This window comes from Garra rufa, chromosome 3, assembly GCF_049309525.1.
Source record: "Garra rufa chromosome 3, GarRuf1.0, whole genome shotgun sequence".
NCBI lineage: Eukaryota > Metazoa > Chordata > Actinopteri > Cypriniformes > Cyprinidae > Garra > Garra rufa.
In genome coordinates, this window is record NC_133363.1 from 42,799,838 (window position 1) to 42,824,110 (window position 24,273).

A 24,273-nucleotide genomic window follows, 5' to 3' on the forward strand; every position below is an offset into this window, starting at 1 on the left:
AATGAAATGGAAAAAAAATACCCTTTTATTAAAAAAATAAATAAAACTAAATTTGGGAAAAAATATAATGGATTTCATAGGGCCCTGAAAATGCTTAAAATTGAGTACAGAAAAATTAAAATGGAATCCAGAAAAAATAAAATAGAAAAAACACCCTTTTAAAAAAAATAAATGAAAAGGAATACGGGATAAAATAAAACAGATTTCATATGGCCCTAAATGACTGCTTAAAGTGCTTAAAACAGAAAAAAATGGAATCCAGGAAAAATTTTTTTTTATATATATATATATAAAATGGAATTTGGGAAAAAATTAAACGAATTTCATAGGGCCCTAAATGACTGCTAAAAATTCAGCTTTGCCATTACAGGAACAAATTAAATTTTAAAATAAATAATAAAATATATATTCAAATATATCTATAAATATTAAATATATTAAAATAGAAAACAGATATTTTAAATTGTAATAATTTTTAATATTATATATAAATAAATTCAGCCTTGATGAGCATACGAGACCTCTTTCAAAAACTTTCGAATGCTAGAATATGTATAATACTCACCTCGCCAACAGAATTGGAGAGAGCTTGGACGATCTTCTCATGTGCCGTGGCCACAACACTTTGGCCGTTTATCTCAATAATACGATGTCCAACCCGCACGCCCCCTCTCTCTGCAATCCCTCCTCGCATTAAACTACAGATCTGAGAAGCACAAAATAAAAGTTGGGACTCAACAGTAAGAATTATATTTCAGTAGCTTATCTCAGACCTCCTGTTCCTCCATACTCACAATGCCATTCTGCACACTAAACCCCAGCTGGTACTTGAGGTCTGGTCTCTTAATGAGAACTGTGGTTACAGGAGGGCAGCTCACGATGTTTAGCTTCACCTGCACCTGATTTTTCAGGCCCTGATAGAAATATACAAAACATAAATGCGATTATATTTTTTTAATACGATCACACCTGCACTGTTATTATTACACTGGGATCATAGCAATAGGAAATCAAGATTGTAAGCACTTTTAGCAGCCCTAAACCACAGACCCTTAATAACCAGCTACTCAGAATAACACAGATGGATTCATGGGCAAGCCAAGATTCAGCCCACTGCGCACTGTGACAGCCCAACCCCTTTGCACACCTTGATGATTCCCTGACAGGTGGCGAGAGGCAGCCCCACCAGGCTGGTGTTGTTGATTGACATGATCTGGTCACCGATGCTGAGCTTCCCAGAACGGGCGGCAGGGCCTCCATTCATCATGTTGGCCAGGATGACGGTGGGCAGGATAGAGCCCCAGCCAGACTCCACAATAACTATGCCCAGAATCTCCCCCTTCTGCTTCTCCAGCTGCAACTGTAGGAGGAAAAAGATAGATAGAGAGAGTGAGACAGAGGCATACTGTAGGCAAGGGATTGTAGTTGATTGCCAATAAAAGGCCATAAAAGAACAAAGCAATTAAGGAAACAATTTCACTCAGTTGATAACATGAGACTGACAGTGTGGGAGTTGAAAATAGCACAACCTCGACCTCTAGTGTACAGTATGTGTTATAGAGAACAGCTTTGGGAATTCAGAATTTAGTTACATGGTGCACTGGTTCCGTGGTCCTACCTGGACTGCATGCAAAATACAGTGCCTTCCGGAAGTATTCAAACCCCTTCGTTTTTTTTTTTCAGGTTTTGTTATGATGCAGCCTCATGTTAAACTGCTTTAAATAACTTTTTCCCCACATTAATCTACATTCCATAAACCATCATGACAAAGTAATAAACACGTTTGTAACAACTTTGCAAATTTATGAGAAATAAAAAATTGAACTGATTCCACTGCATAATTCTGGGACACTTCAAATTTAGTTCAGAGGCATTCATATATCTTATAGTTGTTACTACACTTTAAGTGGACTTAACCTGTTGCAAATTCAATCGAATTGGTATGATTTGGGAAAGGTCTAACAGCTGAAAATGCATATCAGAGCAAAAACCAAGCCCTGAGGTCAAAAGAACTGCCTGTAGAGCTCAGAGACAGGATTGTGTTGAGCCACACATCTAGGGGAAAAAATCTGAGTTCATTGAAGGTTCACAGAAGCATGTAGTCTCCATTATCCATAATGGAAGAAGTTTGGAACAACTTGTACTCTTTCTAGAGCTGGCCTCCTGGCCAAACTGAGCATTCGATGGAGAAGGGTCTTGGGTAAACTGCTGACTAAGAAGCTGATGGTCACTCTAGTTGAGCTCCATAATCATATATGCAGATTCAAGAAACTTGCAGAAGGACAAACATCACTGCAACACTCCACCAATTCGATATTTACGACGGTGTGGCCAAACACAATCTTCTCTTTAGTGAAGATAAAAACCAACTTGGAATTTGCAACAAAGCACCTAAAGAACTCTCAGATTGTGAGAAACAAGATTCTTTGGTCTGATGAATCGCAATTCCAAGCATCATGTTTTGGAAGAAACCAGGCACTGCTCATCACCTGCACAGGATCATCTCAAAAGTAAAGTATAGGGGTAGCAGCCTCATGCTGTGGGGTTGTTTTTCAGCGGTAGGGACTGAGGAACTTGTTAGAGTAGAAGAAAAGCAGAAGGTTCACCTTTCAACAGGACAATGACTCTTGGGTGGCCCAGCCACAGCCTGGGCTTGAACTCAATCAAACATTTCTGGAGAAACCTGAAAATGTGCGTCTTGAGAGCTTGAGAGGTGAAGAGGTGAGTCGAAGAATGGCAGATAATTGCCAAATCCAGATGTGGCTGCTTGTCGCATCATACCCAAAAAGGCTGTAAAGGTGCTTTAATTACCGCGTTAAGGGTATGAATACTTATGCAATGTACTTATTTCATTTTTTAAATTGTAATACATTTGCAAAGTTGTAAAAACTTGTCAATATGGAGTGTAGATTAATGTAGAAAGTGTCTATAGAGTGTAGATTGATGTGGAAAGAAAAATATTTAAAGCAGTTTAACAAGGCTGCAACATAAAATGTGAAAAAGGGATTTGAATACTTTCGCAAGGTACTGTGTATGATTTTCTCTAAAATTTGATCAAAGTATGGCAGTGACATTTGTTCAAATAATCTAGACACTTGAAAAGACACTTTTAAAAAACACATTTTAAAAAGTCTCTTATGTTCATCAAGGCTAAATTTGTTTAATCAAAAATGAAGTAAAACTGAAATTTTGTGAAAGATTATTATAAAGATTATTATGTTTTTTATTTTCATACATTTAAAAACATAATGTGTTCCTGTGATGGCAAATTGTTAGCAGTCATTACTCCAGTGTCACATGATCCTTCAGAAATTAAGCTAATATGCTGATTTGGCACTCAATAAACATTTTTTCTATAAAAAATTACATTTTTTGAGGAAAATATTTCAGGATTTTTCTCCATATAGTTGATTTCAATGGGTATCATCAGGTTAATGGTTTCAATGCGGCTCCAAAGGTCTCTACACGATCCCAGTCAAAAAATAAGGGTCTTATTCAGCGAAAGATGTAATTTTCTAAATAAAAATAAAATTGATATACTTTTTAACCACAAATGCTCATCTTGCACTAGCTCGACGTCACGCATTACATAATCATGTTGAAAAGGTCACGTGATGTAGGCAGAAGTACCGAACCAGTGTTTACAAAGCGAACGTGCAAAGAAAGTCAAACGCCCTTGACCAAAAAAAGTAAAACAACGTCAGATGATTTTGAAGTTGACCTTCAACTCGTTTGTCCCCACTGAAGTCCCCTGGAAATCCACCAAAAATCCTGGAATGTTTTCCTCAAAAACCTTAATTTCTTTTTTCGACTGAAGAAAGAAAGACATGAACATCTTGGATGATGTAGGGTTGAGTAAATTATCAAGAAATTTTCATTCTGGAAATGAACTAATCGTAATTTCAATTTAGAATAAAAGTTCAATAAAGACGTCCATTACTTTCATGCTGATCATCATCTGGTTTAATAAATCTATGCGCACATAATTTTGTGCTTAGATGTTGTGCTTAACTAGGAATCCAAGAGCACTATTTGCATCGGAAAAGCATTTGCTGATTTATTGGACACTGGGATTAAAATCACTGTAATTGTGTCCCATCTGGAAGACTGGCTTCTTAATTTGACAATCGGGTGAGCTCTCAAATGGGTGGGACTTTGCAACAAACTGTCAATAACTGAAACTGTGATTTACGTGACTGACGCTGAGTGCTTAGAGAGAGATTTTACAGTACATCTTCTTTGCCGCATTTTAATTGACCATTTTGCATAATGTTGTTTAATGCCATTCCTTTAATTTCACTTTTAGTAGTAGTTTGAGAAGCAGCTTTTAGGATCAACATCACAGACACCAAAAATGATCCGAGTACACATTTTTCTATTAAGAGACATCTGTGCTTTCACACGTCTGAAAAGCACCAGTCTCCGGTTAATTGTTAATTGTGTTTTGTAAGAAAATTGTCAATATTAAAAGAAGTAAGAATCACTTTAATCTAGCTTGTGCAGTTGTACACAGACCTTTGGTAAGGGGCGCAGCAGTACTGAAATGCCGTCTAAGCTCTTCTGCAATTGAAACGCAGTGGTACTGCTAACCAATCACAACACATTTCATTTTTCGGAAGGCGGACCTTCATCAAACCCAGAACTAATCGAGCCATTTGTGCCAGCCTGGGGGGAAAGTTATTGTAATAATGTAAATTATGTGAAAAATAATGCGATTTTCGAACCACCAAGCATAAAAGCATGTTCTAATGCACCCTCAAAACAAAATAAAGACATAATAGGACCCCTTTAGAAATGTAGGAAATCAAACATGTACTGGTCCCCTTTTTTCACAGTATAAAAAAAATAGATTTTTAAACTAAATGTTTAGAATTCTTCTGAATATCTTTTGTGTTTAACAGAAGAAATAAATTCTTACAGGTTTGGAGGGTGAATAATTGATGACGATTTTCATTTTTGGGCACCTAAGTTCAACAGTTGCTTTAGAAACTAGCTCAAATGTTACCAGTGGTTATTGCTACCTGGTTTCATGACGAAAACGTACCTCTACTTTTTCGCAAGACATGAAATACGTACCAATAAGTACATATCACTGCAGTTTCCAACAGAAATGAACACTAGAGGCGGTAAAACACCGAGCACTTGTAATCGTTTTCGTACACAGTTGTGATTACAGCTCCATATGTTAAATTTTCCAGATGTAACAAGCTTGCTTGGTAGCTCAGCCGGCATGGAATTGGACTTAACATGTGGAATCCTTGGGTACAAATCCCGAGAAAAACATGACTCAAGATGAAAGCTGAAAGATAAGAGATCAAAAAACAAGCTAAAACGGCATGCTTACGATTGCGTTTTTATGCCACATCCACTTTTGTTCACACTATCGGTAGGTCTAGGTGTAGTGCAGATAGTACGTTATTTTAAAACGTCTCAGAGCAAGTTATAGCGACACTCAACGGACATTTCAAGTCAGAATATGTACGTTCATCTGTTCCAGAGAAACCACTTCACATCAAATATGTCACGAAGCATACATGGTGGTATGTATTTTGCATCTTGCGAAAGTTCCCAGAAGTACGCTTTCGTCATGAGACCAGGTTGGGTTTTTATGGTGTTTTTTTTTTTTTCAACGAATGAAAGCACTGCTGTCTGTCATCACTATCCACAGCTTTCTAGTAATCCCACTTGTATTGAGCGGAAAAGCATTGATGTGCCGGGTCAGCTGTGTTCTAACAGAGAGAGAACGCATAATACAGAAGAAAGCATCTGGCAGCTGACCTCTTTGCAGTTGTCAGAGTTTGAGAAGTGGATGAGGTCATCATTGTACATCTCCTGTGTGTTGATGATGTCGCTGTACTCTTTCTGGCTCAGGTCCTCTGGGTTGATTCCATTGGCTCTGAGGAATTCCTGGTAGGCCACGCTGAATGCCTGACCAATGGACTGTGCTATGAGCTGGGCCTGCATATGTTGGAGAAGAAAACCAGGTGAAACAACTGCAAAAATCTATTTGTGTATACATTTTGCCATTCATTATAATTTGGTTACATGCTAGAGGGCTAAATCACAGATCTACATCATTAAACATATCTTTTATTATGAGCTTTTGAAAGACAAAAGCAAGTGGTCACATCAATGTTGCAAAAATCATCAGTTATGAAACCAGTTCAATTTTATCCGTAAAGCAGCTCTAAAGAAGACAATATTGCCATTATTCAGCTCAAGTCAGTTCAGTGTTGATTCAATTTGGTATAATAGCAATGTCAATGTTGCAAAGTTCATCAGTTATGAAACAAATTCAATAAAGCAGCTCTAAGGAACTCAGTAGTATCATTATTCAGTCCAGTTTAATTCAGTGTTGATTTAATTTTGTTCAATAGCAGTATCAATGTTGCAAAGTTCGGTTATGAAACAAATTCAATATAACTATAACGCAGCTCTACAGAGTTCAATAGTGTCATTATTCAGCTCAAGTCAGTTCACTATTGATTCAATTCAGTTCAATAACAGTTCTGATGTTGCAAAGTTAATCAATTATTAAACAAAGCAAGAAGGTCTAAAGAAGACAATAGTGTTACTATCCAGCTCAATTTAGTCCAAGTGTTGTTCTCAACCAATAGTGCAGTCAAATCAATATTTTAAGTCCGAACTGAGCAAGGCGAAAGTGGCAAGGAACCAAATTCCATCAGGCCCAGGCCAGTTGTCCTCTGGTCTAGAAGCACATTAGTTGTTATGAATATAAGTTTCTGTGCCTTTGACAATTGCTGAAAAACATTTATATACTGAAAATCAATGCAGCAGATGAACACTGTGTCATTTTTTCACTTCACTGATTTGATGTTTTGTGAATCTGCTCACTCATAGTATATTATTGTACATTGATTTCTCTAGAACAGGTTTATATTTTTGAACGGTTTCCATAAGCGCCAGCTGTCGTCTTTAAAGGCACGTTGGTGCTGCAGTAGCGCTCACTGTGAAATGTGAATACACTAGTCTATTTCAAGCTTTGCAACCTTATTCAAATCTTCTGTGGAAGTAGAAAAGTTGCTGGATAAAGGCTATTATATCAGACTGTCGGCAGTAGAATGCTAAAGAGGTGCGGCGGAAAAGAAGTTCCCTCCCTTTGCTAATGATCGTGGCTGTTTTCTGATTTAACAGTACCCCTCAGGCGCTGTGCGCACAGGTAGGGGTCATACCATTAATAATCTAACATCCCAACATGTGTGCTGGCTTTGATTTGCACAGGAAGCACGGCTGCTTCAGGAATATTCAGAGAATTGAGCATCTAAATCAGTCATGATAAAAACACAAAGAAAAAAAAACCCACACCAGCAGTGATCAGACAGGCGGAGAACCTACTGATTTATATGGGCCTCAAAGGAGGAACAACGCAAAGTTATCAAAGTTTAGACTTGTTTTTAGGACGATAACAACTTATATGATATGATAAATTGTGTGACACTGCTAAGATGTGATATGAAAAATAGGTTTAGTAAAAATAAAGAAGTGCAAGGCTCTATAAATGAGTCATTTGTGGGCGCGCGCACAGACGTGCATGCACTCATTGGCTGAAACATCAAAGAGTGTAATTAGACAGCATGAGTGAGGAACAACTGCAATGCAGAGGAGGGTGTTGTAGAGCAGAGAAAAGTAGGTCCATTAGAACAGGATTATGTAAAGCTGCAGCCAGGGTTACTTTTGAGGCTATTCTGTGAACCTCAGGTGAATCTGGATCTGAGCTTCAGATGAATAATGGCTCCGTTTCTACATATACACTACTGTTCAAAAGTTTGAGGTCAGTACTTTTTAAAGGAACCACAATAAATTAATCAAAACAGTAAAGACATTTGTTATGTTACTAGGGATGTAACAATATCAAAATCTCACAATACGATAACATCTCGATATAAAGTCCATAATTCTCTTCAAAAAGTAAAAAAAAAAAAGACAAAAGAAGAGTTGGAAAAACTTTAACATTTTGTACATTTTAAAGTTATATTATTCTATCTAATGCACTTTGAGAGATCAAAATTAAGAGCTCCAACCCAACACCTAAACTTAAAAGGGGACTCAACCCTCTTTTTTTTTGTTTTATACTGTCTCAGTCTAACTTACATTCACACTGGTGTTTTAGGAAGCCAAACTAATTAGAATATAATACAATTTTATATTATTGTTATTCCTATGACAGTAATAGCCATATATTGTAAAACAAGTGCACTATAAAATGAATAAAAAATGAATATTTCATAGGTATATTATTTTTGCTTTACACTACAGGAGGGAAATTACAATCTAATATCTACACTTGAAAAAGATATTTTGATTTTGGACTGCAGTAACGTTACCCATTTAAACCGCTAGCTGTCAGCAATTTATACTGCACTTTTAAGCTTTTTTTTTTTTGCCGGAAATGCCACGAGAGATTTTATTTTGACGGAAAACTCCAGCTTCAGTGAAAACAGGCTTACAAAAATGCATCTTACTACAAATCTAGTGAAATGCTGTAATCATCTGCCACAAAAGTAAAACATAACTAGTGGCAGTTGCGTTCATATATGCGCTAAACTCTCAGCACATGCAATAAACGAGTTCACTGCTTTCACTGTGAACAGAGCCGTTCTGAGGCGGGGAAAACACCGGATCATGAACTGAACGCCTGAATGATACACGCTCTTGGCTTTTGAAACGCACAGCGAAAACAGACTTGATGAAGGGATTATTGTGCCATATTGTGCTTTTGGTTTTAGTTTGTTCGACAGATACTGTGCCGAAGCATAATGGAACAAAACACAACTTTATAGTCCTTTTATGTTAGAATAAGCCATTTGAATATATTTTTAAAACTATATTGTGACCAAGATGATACCATGATATTGATAATATTGTTACATCCTTAACCCCCCGTTTCAGAGACATAAGCCTAGTCCCAGACTAAAATGTAAATCTGAGCTGTTTCAACTGAAAGAAACTTGCACTGATTAAAGGAGAACTCCGGTGTGATATTGACCTAAAGTGTATTGAATCATGATACCGAGTGTGAACGTACCTTGCATATCTCATCTCGGTTTGTGTCCAGCAGTCCGAAATCTGGGGTCAGTTAGCCGATGCTCACAACAGGCTGTCAATGAAAGTCAACAGGGCATCGGAATAGCCATGTAAATAAATCACTGTTTTACGCCATTTACGAGGCACAAAGTAGCTCCACACTTCATTGGTAGACTTCCAAGGGCCCTGACATTTAAAACGAGACATTGAGAACTCAGAAAAAGCACCGGTAGTTTATTTACAAGTAGATTTATACAGACATGTTCCACCAGGAACAGACCGGTCACCGCCATCTTAAATGTAGTCACGATAAGTCGAGTGTCGAGCACGAAGGAAACTACAACCTGATACGTTGATAACCTGATAAATTCCTTGGTGCTCGACACTCGACTTATCGTGACTAAGTTCAGGATGGCGGCTACCGGATTTTCTTTCCCAGGTACTGTCTGTATAAATCTTCTCGTAAATAAACTACCGGTGCTTTTTCTGAGTTCTCAATGTCTCGTTTTAAATGTCAGGGCCCTTGGAAGTCTACCAATGAAGTGTGGAGCTACTTTGTGTCTCGTAAATGGCGTAAAACAGTGATTTATTTACATGGCTATTCCGATGCCCTGTTGACTTTCATTGACAACCTGTTGTGAGCATCGGCTAACTGACCCCAGATTTCGGACAGCTGGACACAAACCGAGATGAGATATGCAAGGTACGTTCACACTCGGTATCATGATTCAATGCACTTTAGGTCAATATCACACCGGAGTTCTCCTTTAATCTTAAAATGTGTCAGTGCCCCTGATTTGTCTCAAGATGGCCTAATCCTGGTTTAGTCTAAGCCCTATCTGTGAAACCAGCTCTAAATGTTACAAATTATATCTTTTTTAAATAAATGCTGTTCATGTGAACTGTCTATTCATCATAGAATCCTAAAATAAATGTATTTCTGTATCCACAAAAATATTGTTTTCAACATAATAATAAGAAATGTAACTTGAGCACAAAATTGGCATATTAGAATGATTTCTGAAGGGTCACGTGACACTGAGACTAGAGTAATTGCTGCTGACAATTCAGCTTTACCATCACAGGAATAAATTACATAATTATTATTTGCATGATTAAATTACAATACAGTTATTATGAATGTTGTAATAACATTTCACAATATTACTGTTTTGTACTGTTTTGATCAAATAAATGCAGCCTTGTCAAGCATAAGCATAAACATCTTTAAAAAATATTTTTCAAAAATGACTGAAACCAAACTTTTAAACAGTGGTGTATATATACAAATTAAATGTTTGGACAGTTTTACATTACCATCTGTTCCAACATTTTTGCCAACAGTTTTTAAAAGTTTTACATTTTGTTCTATAAAAGGTAATCATATTACAAATCACAAAATTCTGTCATTAATTACTCCCCCACATGTCATTCCAAATCTGTAAGACCTTCATTCATCTTTGGAACACAAATTATTATTGATATTTTTGATGAAATCAGAGAGCTTAGCATAGACGGCAATGCAACTGACATGTTCAAGGCCCCAGAAAGTATTCTCGAAGCTTCATAAAATCACGGTTGAACCACTGATGTCACATGGTCTGTTTTAATGATATCCTTACTACCTTTCTGGTCCTTGAACGTGGTAGTTGCGTTGCTGTCTAAGCTCTTGGATTTAATCAGAAATATCTAGCTCTTACAGGTTTCGAACAACATGAAGGTGAGTAAATTCTATAAATGACAAAATTTTAATTTTTGGGTGAACTAACCCTTTAAGTGGGCAAAATGTATTTTTGTCCTTTTGACTTTCTGGTATGAGTATATTGATTATAAAAAGAAAGCAAAATTAGTCACACTTACATCCTCGGACTCAAATACATGGCATATCATTTTGTACTGCTTCTTGGCCTCGGGGGCTCCAGGGGTCGTCTCGATGCAGTCCTGTGAGGCGGTGCGTGGCATGCGGCGTCTTGCCATTAGAACCACAATGTTCCCGATGTCAGCAATGTAGGAGATGGTACGCAAAGCGTTATCCATCATGGTCTCCTACGAAACAACCAAGAGAGTATAAGCAGGATTCCTTCTTATCATTCTGTGGCAACACCTCCCAATATATTACACCAGACTAGAGTTAAGGCTGTGTTTTAATCCTATTGAGCAGCTTACTTATCATTTCACAGACTTTCTTATCCAAATGGGCTTACATTACATTTTCTTAGGGACAGCCTCCAGAAGCACCCTGAGGTTAAGAGAATGCACAGTGGGTTTCCGGAACGCTCCTATTCATGAATCTCCCTTCAGGAAGATCTGTTTGAAGCTACAAGCTTACAGCCGTATTGGGTTAACCCAGATATTTAAACAGTAAAATTACAGCCATGCCTACTTAGTAAAGAGAAGATGACCTTGAAATTGTATTGAATGCTGTTCTTACTGAGACACTGTATAGTACATTTGATATTCCATGAACTGGATCTCTAAATGTGAATGAGCAGCACAAGAAACAGCATGCATGACATGCACTCTCATATATATTTCAAAAAAGAAAAAAATCATCAAATAGCTGAAAGAATTAATGATCCAGAGCACAGAGGAAATTCATGCAGCATTTCACTTCAATGCACACAAAGGTCATATGTGGGATTTTCATTTTGCCACAGCTCTTCTTTAAATGATAGGACTGTAATATGTGACATGTTTACTTCAAAGACTACGTGAAGCACAATCTATCAGTTCAAGGATCATTTTTATAAATAACCCTTCCTTTTAACTTAATGCATATATTTTATATACAGCTAGCAGATGACGATACGCAGTGCTAAAAAGGCTTCCTCTGCTATTCAATAATAACACCCAGGTTACATTAAGAAAAAAACAGTGCTTGCTTGGTTTTGTCTTACTGAAATTCTGCTTCTGAGATGCTTTGTCATTGTCATGATACAAAGAATCCGTTTGGTTTTCAGTTGGCTGTGAACCAGAATCCACACACAGTCTTAAGCTATATTTACATGTAGCCAAGTAATCCATTACCAGCCTGGTTATCAATGTAAAAGTGATATGGTTAAATAGAAGCGAGAAAGAAAAGATGAATTATACTTTAATATGCAAAAATATGTAATAAGAAATTGCAATTCAGTATGCAAATATTACAATTATGTCATCACTATCAGTTATATTTTAGATGCTGAATATTCTATCATTGTAAGTGGGAGACAATCAAACTTTAATAGTCGATTTTAAAGTTTGAATGGATTCTGTGTGCGAAGCAGATTGGGCTGAATTAAATCTAAAAGTTTCAGTCTTCCAGAGTACTTTGAATGTCTACGAAATATCAATACAACCTTGAAGGCACTGGAATGAATCTGTAACAGCCAATAGAGACTCACAGTGAGATGTGACAGGCAGGGTGAGGACTGACACTGCATTGCAGCACATAACGAAATGTCCGTGCCAGCCTGCCCACTCACTGCTGTTCACTCAGAACTCATACACATAATGGCAGCAATACACAAAGCTATGTTACTCAGTACCAAGATACTAAATGTACCATTAAAACAGCATGTTGCTCTTCCTACCTTATGCTTACAGTAACACTAGTGTGGAAAAGGAGGAGCTGTTGACTGTACAGCATGTGTAAAATGTGCAGCTGGAGATTAAGCACAAAGCTTACAACCGTTATTAAGCTCTCATCACCAACAACTGTCTACAAGCCTGATCATATGTGCATCTCTTCTCTCTACAGATGCACATTACGTGTTTTTTGTCAGTTATGTAACAAAAGGTTATGTAATATAGCTGAGCGCTCTCTTCGCATTAATATTTCATTAATTCAAATATGATTTACCTTCTTTTTTCCAAAAGTGATTTATAATTTATAATGTATACTTTACGCCTTGAGAATTCCTATTTTGTATACTCTACGTCTTGAGGATTCATATTTTGGCCATTCCGCCTCAATAACTTTATCTATGTGACCCTGTTCCACAAAACCAGCCATAAGGGTCTTTTTTTTTTATTGAGATAGGGTTCGTTAGGATAGGACAATATTTCTGAATCTGAGGGTGCAAAAAAAATCTAAATATTGACAAAATTGCCTTTAAAGTTGTCCTTAGCAATGTATATTACTAGTTACTAGTACTGGCAGCCATATCACCCTGTAGCCCAAGACTGGTTGCCCACTGAAGCTAAGCAGGGTTGAGCCTGGTCAGTACCTGGATGGGAGACCTCCCGGGAAAACTAGGTTGCTGCTGGAAGAGGTGCTAGTGAGGCCAGCAGAGGGTGCTCACCCTGTGGTCTGTGTGGGTCCTAGCACCCCAGTATAGTGACGGGGACACTATACTGCCAAAAAAAGCACCGTCCTTCGGATGAGACGTTAAACCGAGGTCCTAACTCTCTGCGGTCATTAAAAAAATCCCAAGATGTCTTTCGAAAAGAGTAGAGATGTGACCTTGGCATCCTGGCCAAATTTGCCCATTGACCTCTGACCATCATGGCCTCCGAATCATCCCCATATTCCAATTGGCTTCATCACTCTGTCTCCTCTCCACCAGTAAGCTGGTGTGTGGTGGGCGTTCTGGCGCACTATGGCTGCCGTCGCAGGTGGATGCTGCACACTGGTGGTGGATGAGGAGATACCCCTGACACTGTCAAGCGCTTTGAGTGTCTAGAAAAGCGCTATATAAATGTAACAAATTATTATTCTTAGCAATGTATATTACTAATCAAAAATTAAGTTTTGATATTGGATGAAAATATTTATGGAATATGATCTTTACTTAATGTCCTAATGATTTTTGGCATTAAAAAGAAAAATTGTATAAAAATCGATCATTTTGACCCATTCAATGTATTTTTGGCTATTGCTACATATATACTTGTGCTACTGGTTTTGTGGTCCAGGGTCACATATGACCAATATCACACGAGTAGCTGTGCAATATGGCTGTATATCAGCATGGCTGTGATTTGGTTGTAGGCACAAGGTCACGGCATACAACAATTTGATGGCACAAGTGTGTAAATAAAAAAGAGAAAAAAGTCTTTATAAAACCCTCTTATGTGTGGAACTACTTCCTTCCGCTATGGATTCAAATCTCTGTTTGACATTTTTAAAGATTAGCCCAAGCCTCTGTTACTAATTCTAAAATGTCATTTTAGAACTAGTAGAATAATGTAACTATTTCTAAAGATGAAATCATAATCATTAACAGACCCTTTCTTTATCTCTTTCTTTTTCTTTCTTTCTTTCTTTCTGTCTTTCTTTCTTTCTTTCTTTCTTTCACACCAAATATGGCATATTAGTTGCACTGCCGTTCCAAAGTCTGGGATCAGTAAGATTTTTAATGTTTTTTAAAGAGTTCTCTTATTCTCATCAAGGGTGCATTTACTTGATCAGCGCCATATGATCCTTCAGAAATCTTTCTAATATTCAGATTTTTTTTTTTTTGCTTTTATTATCAATGTTGGGAGCAGTTGTGCTGCCTAATGTAAAGTAAAAAATGGAACTTAACTTTGCTCCAAAGGCAAATAGATTTGCTTTGGAACCAGTAATAGATTAGTAAGACCAAAGATTGCTTGTTTAATATAAGCAAAAGAAATTACACCTCGTGTAACACAATCTACCTAAGGATTCTAAGATAAAGCTGTTCTCGGTGGGTTCATGTGCGCTGAGCTGCTGCTGACGGCTGCTGACGACCTGGAGCTCACATCCCCGAAACATCTATACAAATGATCAAATAAGTGCTATTTTTATATATAAACACATATTTGAGGTCTAAACAACTACATTCTCACCTAAAAATCTTCTGAAACTACATTCCATGACACAAAAACAGTAATAATATTGTAAAATTATACTGGAGTGACACAAACGGTGAAATGGTTAGGTTGTTGATATTACTGGAATACTGCACTGCTGGAGAAGGTTTTCAGCCAATCAGATTTGAGAAGAGATTTGTGGTATAAATAAAGAAATTGTATATACAGTATACACTACCAGTCAAAAGTTTGGACACACTTCCCCATTCTCTTTAATGGGGAAGTGTGTCCAAAGTGGAGTTGCTAGACCTAAAGCTCTACCGGGGCACAGGCCCCCCATTACTCATATCACTTTTCTTTTTTGAAAGCCAGTTGCATTTACAACACAATTAAGGGGCATGGATATCTGCGTGCATAGTCTTCGGTTAAACTGCATTGCTTTTAGAAGCGTTAATTCAGTTGTTGCATATAGTTTAATGTCTTTATTTTGGGATTAGCAAAGTAAATTATAACTCAAATTTGAGATTTTACTGGGGAGATTTTACGTGCCCCAGTAAAAAGGGTCTAGCAACGCCCCAGGTCCAAACTTTTGACTGGTAGTGTATATAAGAGTGCAGTTGAGAGCATGTGTCTTTTAACAAAATATATAAACAATATTTTTACTGTCTCAAAAACATATATACAATTTTAGCGTTACACTACATAGTGTAAAAAGTCCCTGTCCGTGAAATCAAGATAATATACAAATGATCTTGTAAAAATTACTTTGTAATCAAATATATATTATTAATGAAGAAAACAAGCAACAGGGATATTAAACCAGTATATGCTACATTTCGCTTTGGGGCTTATTTGTTTGTTTTATCTGCTTATTTGCTCAGAAAAACATTCAAGTACTGAACCATTAGCAGTCAGTGAATGACTTACACTAATGTGCTTCCATTAACTCTACCTTTTCTTTTTATTTTGGGTTGATCTTTTCAGATTTTATTTTGAAACAGCCGCATGAACTCACCTGGGTGTCTGCATTGAGCACTTTGATCCTTTGAGTTGAGATGAAAAGATCCACCTCCGTCAAAGTCTGAGCGTCTCCCTCTGGACTCTGCTGACAAAAAAGCAAGAACGAAAATATAAAAAACAAACCCCCTATACCTCCAAGTGGTCACAAAGCCATAACTCACAATGGCTCATGATGAGAAGACCTAAAGAAAAGGCACAACCTCTCAAACCCCTAATGAAAGCATTTTAAATGCTTATTCATAAATCATGCACTAGCATAAACTTGTCCACATGGGAGGGCTATGCTTAACCTCCATTAATAGCCCATGGGAAACAATATGGTATGCTCAGGTGCAAAGAACATATGGATTGGAAATGTGAAACTGCATTAGCTATCAATAACCTGGCGAATTAATAATTGATTACTGCTGGGCAATGGTGACTAAGTGCGTCTCACAATCAAAACAATTCAGAAAACTGTTGAAAGCCTATAACTGAGAAACACAGTGAGGTAATCAGGCCAAGAGACAAATAATCACTGGGTTTACAGCCCCCTGTGATAAGTAGAAGCCATGCAGAGGTTTGAAGTAATGAGATGATTGACACTAGAGAGCGAGTGAAAGAAAAAAAAAAGAGCGAGACCCATTCGGTGCAGTGAGGTGGAGCGCAGGGTGATGCAATGACAGACGGGTAAGTAAAATGACACAATGGCAACACTTAACCAGCTGTCAGGCTGTCTCAGAATGCCAATCATTTACCTGTCAGTGCATTTCTGCTCAAATTCTTGCTTTTGTTTTGTGTTACTGCAATTTGAAATGGTAGTAAACACGGATGACTATAGCTACAAGGTTAAAAGTGCAGTCTGTGCAAAACAGATTTGAAATTTTGACTCGTATCTTCAAAATTTTAATATGCGTCACTTGCAGCCCAGAGTGGCTGGTTTGCCAGTAGTTAGACTTTAAGAGGTCACATTGTATGAACCAGAACTTATGAAAGATGAGGAACACAGACATGGAGTAGATGGTAAAAAAAGGCATGTTCTTTTTCTATCTGTCTTTTTTTTTTTTTTACACACCGCCTTTTTCTTGATTTTGGCTGCCTTCTGTACCCTCTGGGAGACGTTCAGGACAGTACAGGGTCGTCACACACGGGAGCAGCAAAAAGGCATGAAGGTAAAAAAAAATACATTAAAAACAGGCAAAACATATAAACAACCAAACACAAAGTTTGCATGCCATGTATGGCATGTGTGTTCTTTGTACACAAACACAAACAAACCCAGAATGCAGCAACATATCCCTTTGCACACACATACATACGGATAGCAAATCATAGGACATGCAAATATGGGTTTAATAACTGTTACTGTATATTGAAAGCCAAAAAAAGTAACCTATCTTATGCATTGACATTTCTCAACAGGTTACGAAAAATGTCTATTTGTACCCAAATAGATATGTTAGTCCTTTCATAACATAAGCAGTCATTACTTTCAATAAATGTCAGATGGTTATGGTTGTGTGATTCATCACTGACACGAGATTCATTGTCAGAATCTCACAACAAATGCAGCCTAACACCTCAGTTTATCAAATTGCCATATTATGACTTGAGGGAGAACAACAGCTGTCATAGTGGACTGACTGGATACTGTACAACATTGTAGATCTCGTCAACAGAATCATACGGGAAAGTGTTAGTAATAAAATGGTCAACGTGAAATGGTCACGAAGGCGTATAAACTACTTTAATAACAACATTTGTAACATCAGCTAACAATGCACTAAAATGTTTTTTTGAGGAAGAAAATATATAAAGAATATAATTGTTTTATAAAATATTATTTAATTTTCATTTCATTTTTTTGTTTCAGCTTTAATTTAGTTAAAATTATTGTAATCACAGTTTTAGTTCAAGAAAACATTTTTATAAAAAGACAAAGACTGTGAATACAGTTTACATACATATTGCAGAATCTGCAAAATGTTAATTATTTTAATCATACAAATTTTTTTTTTAGTACTGACCTGAACAAGGTATTTTACATCAAAGACATTTACATATAATCCACAAGAGAAAATAATAGCTGAATTTATAAAAATGACCCTGTTCAAAAGTTTACAAACACTTGATTCTTAATGTGTTGTTACCTGGATGATCCACAGCTGTTTATTTATTTTATTTTTTTATTGTTTAGAGATAATTGTTCATGAGTCCCTTGTTTGTCCTGAACAGTTAAACTGCCCGCTGTTCTTCAGAACCCTTTTCAACAATGACTGTATGATTTTGAGATTCATTTTTTCACATTGAGGACAACTGAGGGACTCACATGCAACTATTACAGAAGGTTCAAATGCTTACTGATGCTCCAGATGGAAAAACGATGCATAAAGAGCCAGGGGGTGAAAACTTTTGAAAGGAATGAGGATGTGTACATTTTTCTTATTTTGCCTAAATATCACTTTTTTTATTTAGTACTGCCCTTCAGAAGCTACAGAAGATTTTTACATGTTCCCTAGAAGACAAAATAAGTAAAAATTTACCCTGAACTATTACAGAACGTTTAAACGATGCTTCAGAAGGAAAGCCAATGCATTAAGAGCTGGTGGGTGAAAACTTATTGAATTTGAAGGTCAGGGTAAATTTTACTTGTCTTCTGGGAAACATGTATCTTCTTAAGCTTCTGAAGGGCAGCACTAAATGAAAAAAAAAAAGATATTTAGGCAAAATAAGAAAAATGTACACATCTTCATTCTGTTCAAAAGTTTTCACCCCTGGCTCTTAATGCATAATTTTTCCTTCTGAAGCATCAAAGAGCGTTTGAACCTTCTGTAATAGTTGCATAGGAGTCCCTCAGTTGACCTCAGTGTGAAAAATGGATCTCTAAATCATACAGTCATTGTTGGAAAGGGTTCAAATACACAAAATGCTGAAAAAACAAAGAATTTGTGGGACCTGAAGGATTTTTCTGAAGAACAGCGGGCAGTTTAACTGTTCAGGACAAACAAGGGATGTATAAAAAAACTATCGCTAAATCAAAAAAACACTATTATTATTTTTTCTTGTGGACTATATGTAAACATCTTTTATGTGAAATATCTTATTCAGGTCAGTACTAAATAAAAATAACATGGATTTTGTATGATCCCTCTTATTTTGGTAAAATAATTAACATTTTGCAGATTCTCCTAGGCGTACTTTTGCCTTCAACATTGTCTGTAAATCAATTCACAATTCCTAATAATTTATATCCTATAAGAGACTTTATAAACTGCATACAATATAAATAAGAGTGAGAAGGTTAGAAGAGGTAAAAACTGCTCTGCAATACCTCTGTGATCTATAAACACTCATAAGAGCCCACTCATTATGAGTCTGATTGCATGTGAGCAGCCTCAATGCACATATAAGTACTAGCATTCTGCATTCTGATCTCATTCAGCTCCTCTGTCTCTTTCTCTCTACCTTCTTCCACCTGACTGGGGCATGATCCTTTGAACTGCTCTCATCTCTTTTCTGGCTGAGCATCATGAGCACGACTACTCCTTTACTGTCATTTCTGCTGCCAACATGCCTCATCCTCCATTGGCAGAAGAGAAAGAGGAAAGAGGAGATAAATCAACAGCACGAGAGAGAAAGAGCTTGAAAGTCAAGGGGAAATGAGACAGTGAACGTGTGGGCGATGAATGTTGCATAAATACTGCATCAATCTGGAGGCTACAGGGATACACTTCAATAAAACATTAGGCTTTTTTTCCTGTTTCTTGCCTAAAACAAGAGAAATGGCTATATCTTGTTTTCCTGGCCAGCATGCAAAAGGATGTGCGGCCATTATGTTGGCTTAAGTACTGCTCTTATTATTTAGAGGAGGTGTGAGATACTGAATGTTTCTCAACCTTTTTGTTTAATGTATGTTCATCACAGGGGCATTTCCTCTGAGGAGACAAGGAAGGAAGTGTCTCCTCAAAATATTGGATGAGAACAAAATTTGTAGTACCCACATAAAACATTGGTAAATTACAAAATATTACATTTAAAAAGTGTATAAATTACTAGTTTTTCTAAAGAAACATAGTACAACAGTGACACCAGCAGGTAAAGTTACAGCGTAAGTCTGTCTTTCTTACCTCCCCTGAGCCCATTTAGTTTTAACAGACCCCCTAAAGCATGCGGTTAGTTTTTGTGGGGTAATTGAGAATGAATGGGGGAAAGTTACGTGAGAGGAGTGACTTTGTGAGAGGAGTGGCATCACGATATGATTGAACATGACTGGTTATGATCAGCTGTGATTGGTTCATGCGATAAATCTAGCCTGTGTTTGTACACGTTCTGGAAAAAATTCATTTTCAACTTTTCAACTTCAATCCATCTGCTTATTAAGTGATTAACTAATATTAACAAATGACACCTTATTGTAAAGCATTACCAATTAATCTACATCTTGGATGGCCTTTTGGACAAACTATTCCTATAATGGGTGCAAACCTAAACATAAAGCTACCATATTGAGCATCACAATTTCTCCCATTCAATTTTATATGAGTGAACCGTCTCCTCCCCTCTGGGTATGCGTACACCTGGTTGGAAATCACTGCTTTAGAAGTGCGGCGAGAAAAACACTGTCCTCAGGCTCTGCGCTGACATACTGCTCACTCAGCTGTGGACAGACACATTATCATCTGCAGAGTGGAAGAGCAGATGTGTGAGTGCATGAATGTCAGAGTTGTGCGTGTGTGAGTGAGATAGGGAAAGGAAGAAGGCGAAAGAGAGGAAAAGAGAGAAAAGAGGGAGGATTGTGCAACTCATCTCAACTTTTAAAAATCTAGACACATAATAATAGCAGGGATAGAGAGGAGAAGGAGAGAGCGTGTTGCCATGGTTTCATTTTGAATGGCTTTTAAAGGTGGCAGGCGAGAGAAATGGCCGGATTGGCCCTCGGCAGAGGGAACAGAAGGTGGTCTGAGAACACTAGAAACCGGGGCGGAAGCTGAAGCTGAGCTCTGATTCAGAAGTTCCTACACAGTGTTCACTCAGCAGGGAATGTCTGTAGAAGTTCAGTTCACCAAATCAAAATGTGTTCACTAGGAACACAGACATTACCTGAAATTTGCTAATTATTACATTCATGTATATATATTAAATCAGTTTTATAATACTCAATTGGTATTAAGGGGCTCAAAGTGCCCACACCATTACACCACCAGCAGCAGTCTAAACCGTTGATGCACAACAGGATGGATTCATGCTTTCATGTCGTCATGACCCTATCTCAAAGTCACAGCAGAAATTGAGACTCATCAGACGAGGAAACCCTTTTCCAGTCTTCTATTGTCCAATTTTGGTGAGAACGTGTGAAATAGCCTTAAGTTTTGTGTTCTTATCTGGCAGGAGTGGCACCTGGTGTAGTCTTGTGCTGCTATAGCCCATCTGCTTCAAGGTTTGACGTGTTGTGTGTTCAGAGATGCTCTTCTGCATACCTCAGTTGTAACAAGTGGTTATTTGAGTTACTGTTGCCTCTCTATCAGCTTGAGCCAGTCTGCTCATTCTCTTCTGACCTCTGGCATCAACAAGGCATTTTTGCCCACAAAGCTGCCACTCACTTTATTTTCTCTTTTTCTGACCATTCTCTGTAAATCCTAGAGATGGCTGTGTGTGAAAATCCCAGTAGATCAGCAGTTTCTGAAATACTCAGTCCAGCCCGTCTGGCACCAACAGCCATGCCACATTCAAAGTTATTTAAAGGGACAGTTCACCCAAAAATGACAATTTTGTCAATTACTCACCCTCATGTCATTCCAAACTCGTTAGACCTTCGTTTATCTTCAGAATGGAGTATTCACATGGACTATTTTAATGATGTTCTTACTACCTTTCTGGGCCTTGAACACGGTAGCACCATTGCTGTCAGAAAGCTCTCGGATTTCATCTTAATTTGTGATCTAAAAATGAACGAAAGTCTTATTGGTTTGGAGTGACATGAGAGTGAATAATTAATGACAGAATTTTCATTTTTGGGTGAACTATACCTTTTAATCACATTTCTTCCCCATTCTGATACTTAGTTTGAACCCAAATTGTCTTGATTATGTCTACATGCCTAAATGCTTTGAGTTGCTACCATATGATTGGCTGATTAGATATTTGTGTTAACAAGCAGTTGAACAGGTGTACTACTTTTAGCTCATGTATAGTTGAGGTGAAAATTTTACATCCCCCTTTCAGAATCTGCAAAATGTTAATTATTTTACTAAAATAAAAGGGATCATACCAAATTTGTGTTATTGTTTATTTAGTACTGTCCTGAATAAGATATTTCACATAAAAGATGTTTACATATAGTCCACAAGAGAAAATTAAAGTTAAATTTATAAAAAATGACCCCTTCTACAGTTTGCATCCCCTTGATTTTTATGGTGCGTTCAAGTCATTTCGGATAGATAGTATTTACGAGTTGGACGCACATGAATGTCACCACAAAGTCGTTATTACGAGTGGGAAAAAAATAAATTCTTTAAAGGAGAACTCCGGTGTGATATTGACCTAAAGTGTATTGAATCATGATACCGAGTGTGAACGTACCTTGCATATCTCATCTCGTCTTGTCCACTGCTGTCCGAAATCTGGGGTCAGTTAGCCAATGCTCACAACAGCTTGTCAATGAGAGTCAATGGGGCATCGAAGCAGTCATGTAAAAAAATCAATGTTTTACGCCATTTACGAGGCACAAAGTAGCGCCACACTTCATCGGTAGACTTCCAAGGGCCTTGACATTTAAAACGAGACATTGAGAACTCATAAAAAGCACCGGTAGTTTATTTACGAGAAGATTTATACAGACAGTAACTGCAAGAAGTTTAGCGGTCGCCGCCATCTTGAATGTAGTCACGATAAGACGAGTGACGAGCAGGAAGGAAACTACAACCTGATAAGTTGAAAACCTGATACGTTCCTTCCTGCTCGTCACTCGACTTAACGTGACTACATTCAAGATGGCGGCGATCGCTTAACATCTTGCAGTTACTGTCTGTATAAATCTTCTCGTAAATAAACTACCGGTGCTTTTTATGAGTTCTCAATGTCTCGTTTTAAATGTCAGGGCCCTTGGAAGTCTACCAAAGAAGTGTGGAGCTACTTTGTGCCTCGTAAATGGCGTAAAACAGTGATTTATTTACATGACTGCTTCGATGCCCCATTGACTCTCATTGACAAGCTGTTGTGAGCATCGGCTAACTGACCCCAGATTTCGGACAGCAGTGGACAAGACGAGATGAGATATGCAAGGTACGTTCACACTCGGTATCATGATTCAATACACTTTAGGTCAATATCACACCGGAGTTCTCCTTTAAGCCCAGAGTTTCCGAGTTGGGGGCGTGTCAGTGAAAAAACGTGCTGGATGCAATGAACACAGCCAAAACATTAGATATGCAGCGTCAGTATTGATGGTAAATGTATTGAAATTAATAAAATGATTTTTTGTAATAAAATTTGAATTTGGAGATCAGGCTAAATTAAACTTATTTTGTCTTCTGGGAAACATGTAACTATCTTTTGTAGCTTCTGAAGGGCAGTACTAAATGAAAAAAAAAACATGAAACTTAGGCAAAGTAAGAAAAATGTAAAAATCTTCATTCTGTTCAAAAGTTTTCACCTCCCAGTTCTTAATGCATCGTTTTCCCTTCTGGAGCATCAATGAGCGTTTGAACCTTCTGTAATAGTTGCATATGAGTCCCTCAGTTGTTCTCAGTGTGAGAAGATGCATCCCTAAATCATACAGTCATTGTTGGAAAGGGTTTAAATACACAAAAATGCTAAAAAACCAAAGAATTTGTGGGACCTGAAGGATTTTTTAGAAGAACAGCAGGCAGTTTAACTGTTCAGGACAAACAAGGGACTCATGAACAACTATCACTAAACCAAAAACACAGCTGTGGATCATTCAGATATCAACACAGAATTAAGAATCAAGGGGAAGTAAACTTTTAAATGGGGTCATTTTTTATAAATTCAATTATTATTATCTCTTGTGGACTATATGTAAACATCTTTAATGTGAAATATCTTATTCAGGTCAGTACTAAATAAACAATAACATGCATTTTGTATGATCCCTCTTATTTTGGTAAAAAAATTAACATTTTGCAGATTCTGAAAGGGGGATGTAAACTTTTGACCTCAACTGTACATAATGCCAATTGACTACTTCTGAGAGGAAATAAGCTGCATGCAACAGTCTCATCTCTTTTGCACTACATTTATTTTAGCCTTTGTAAAGTACTGAGGTGATGCACAATGGCTGATGGATAAATTTCCTTCTCCACAGTATACAGTTTTAAATCTTACTTGAGATCGCCTAATACCTCATAAAGTCCTCTCCACACGATTCTACGGTCCGATTGAAACATACCCTGAGAAATATCCCTCTATAATCTAATAGAGACACTGACCAGACAGGTGTACAGTATAGCTATAGTG

At 37.4% G+C, this 24,273-nt stretch overlaps 1 protein-coding gene across 5 annotated transcripts in view; it reads right to left on the reverse strand.

Annotated features, from left to right (window-relative positions):
- The window catches only part of apba2b (amyloid beta (A4) precursor protein-binding, family A, member 2b), a 113,829-nt gene that overhangs the window by 2,911 nt on the left and 86,645 nt on the right, over positions 1–24,273 (reverse strand). For 2 of the 5 annotated variants that reach the window (XM_073836195.1, XM_073836191.1), the window contains exons 7-13: positions 16,874–16,909; positions 15,815–15,904; positions 10,906–11,091; positions 5,779–5,958; positions 1,148–1,360; positions 795–914; positions 566–706 (exon numbers count right to left, since the gene is read on the reverse strand). In XM_073836195.1, the coding sequence (XP_073692296.1) occupies positions 566–706; positions 795–914; positions 1,148–1,360; positions 5,779–5,958; positions 10,906–11,091; positions 15,815–15,904; positions 16,874–16,909 (966 nt within the window). The remainder of the gene's footprint in view (positions 1–565; positions 707–794; positions 915–1,147; positions 1,361–5,778; positions 5,959–10,905; positions 11,092–15,814; positions 15,905–16,873; positions 16,910–24,273) is intronic. The other 3 variants (XM_073836192.1, XM_073836194.1, XM_073836193.1) reach the window with 3 other exon arrangements.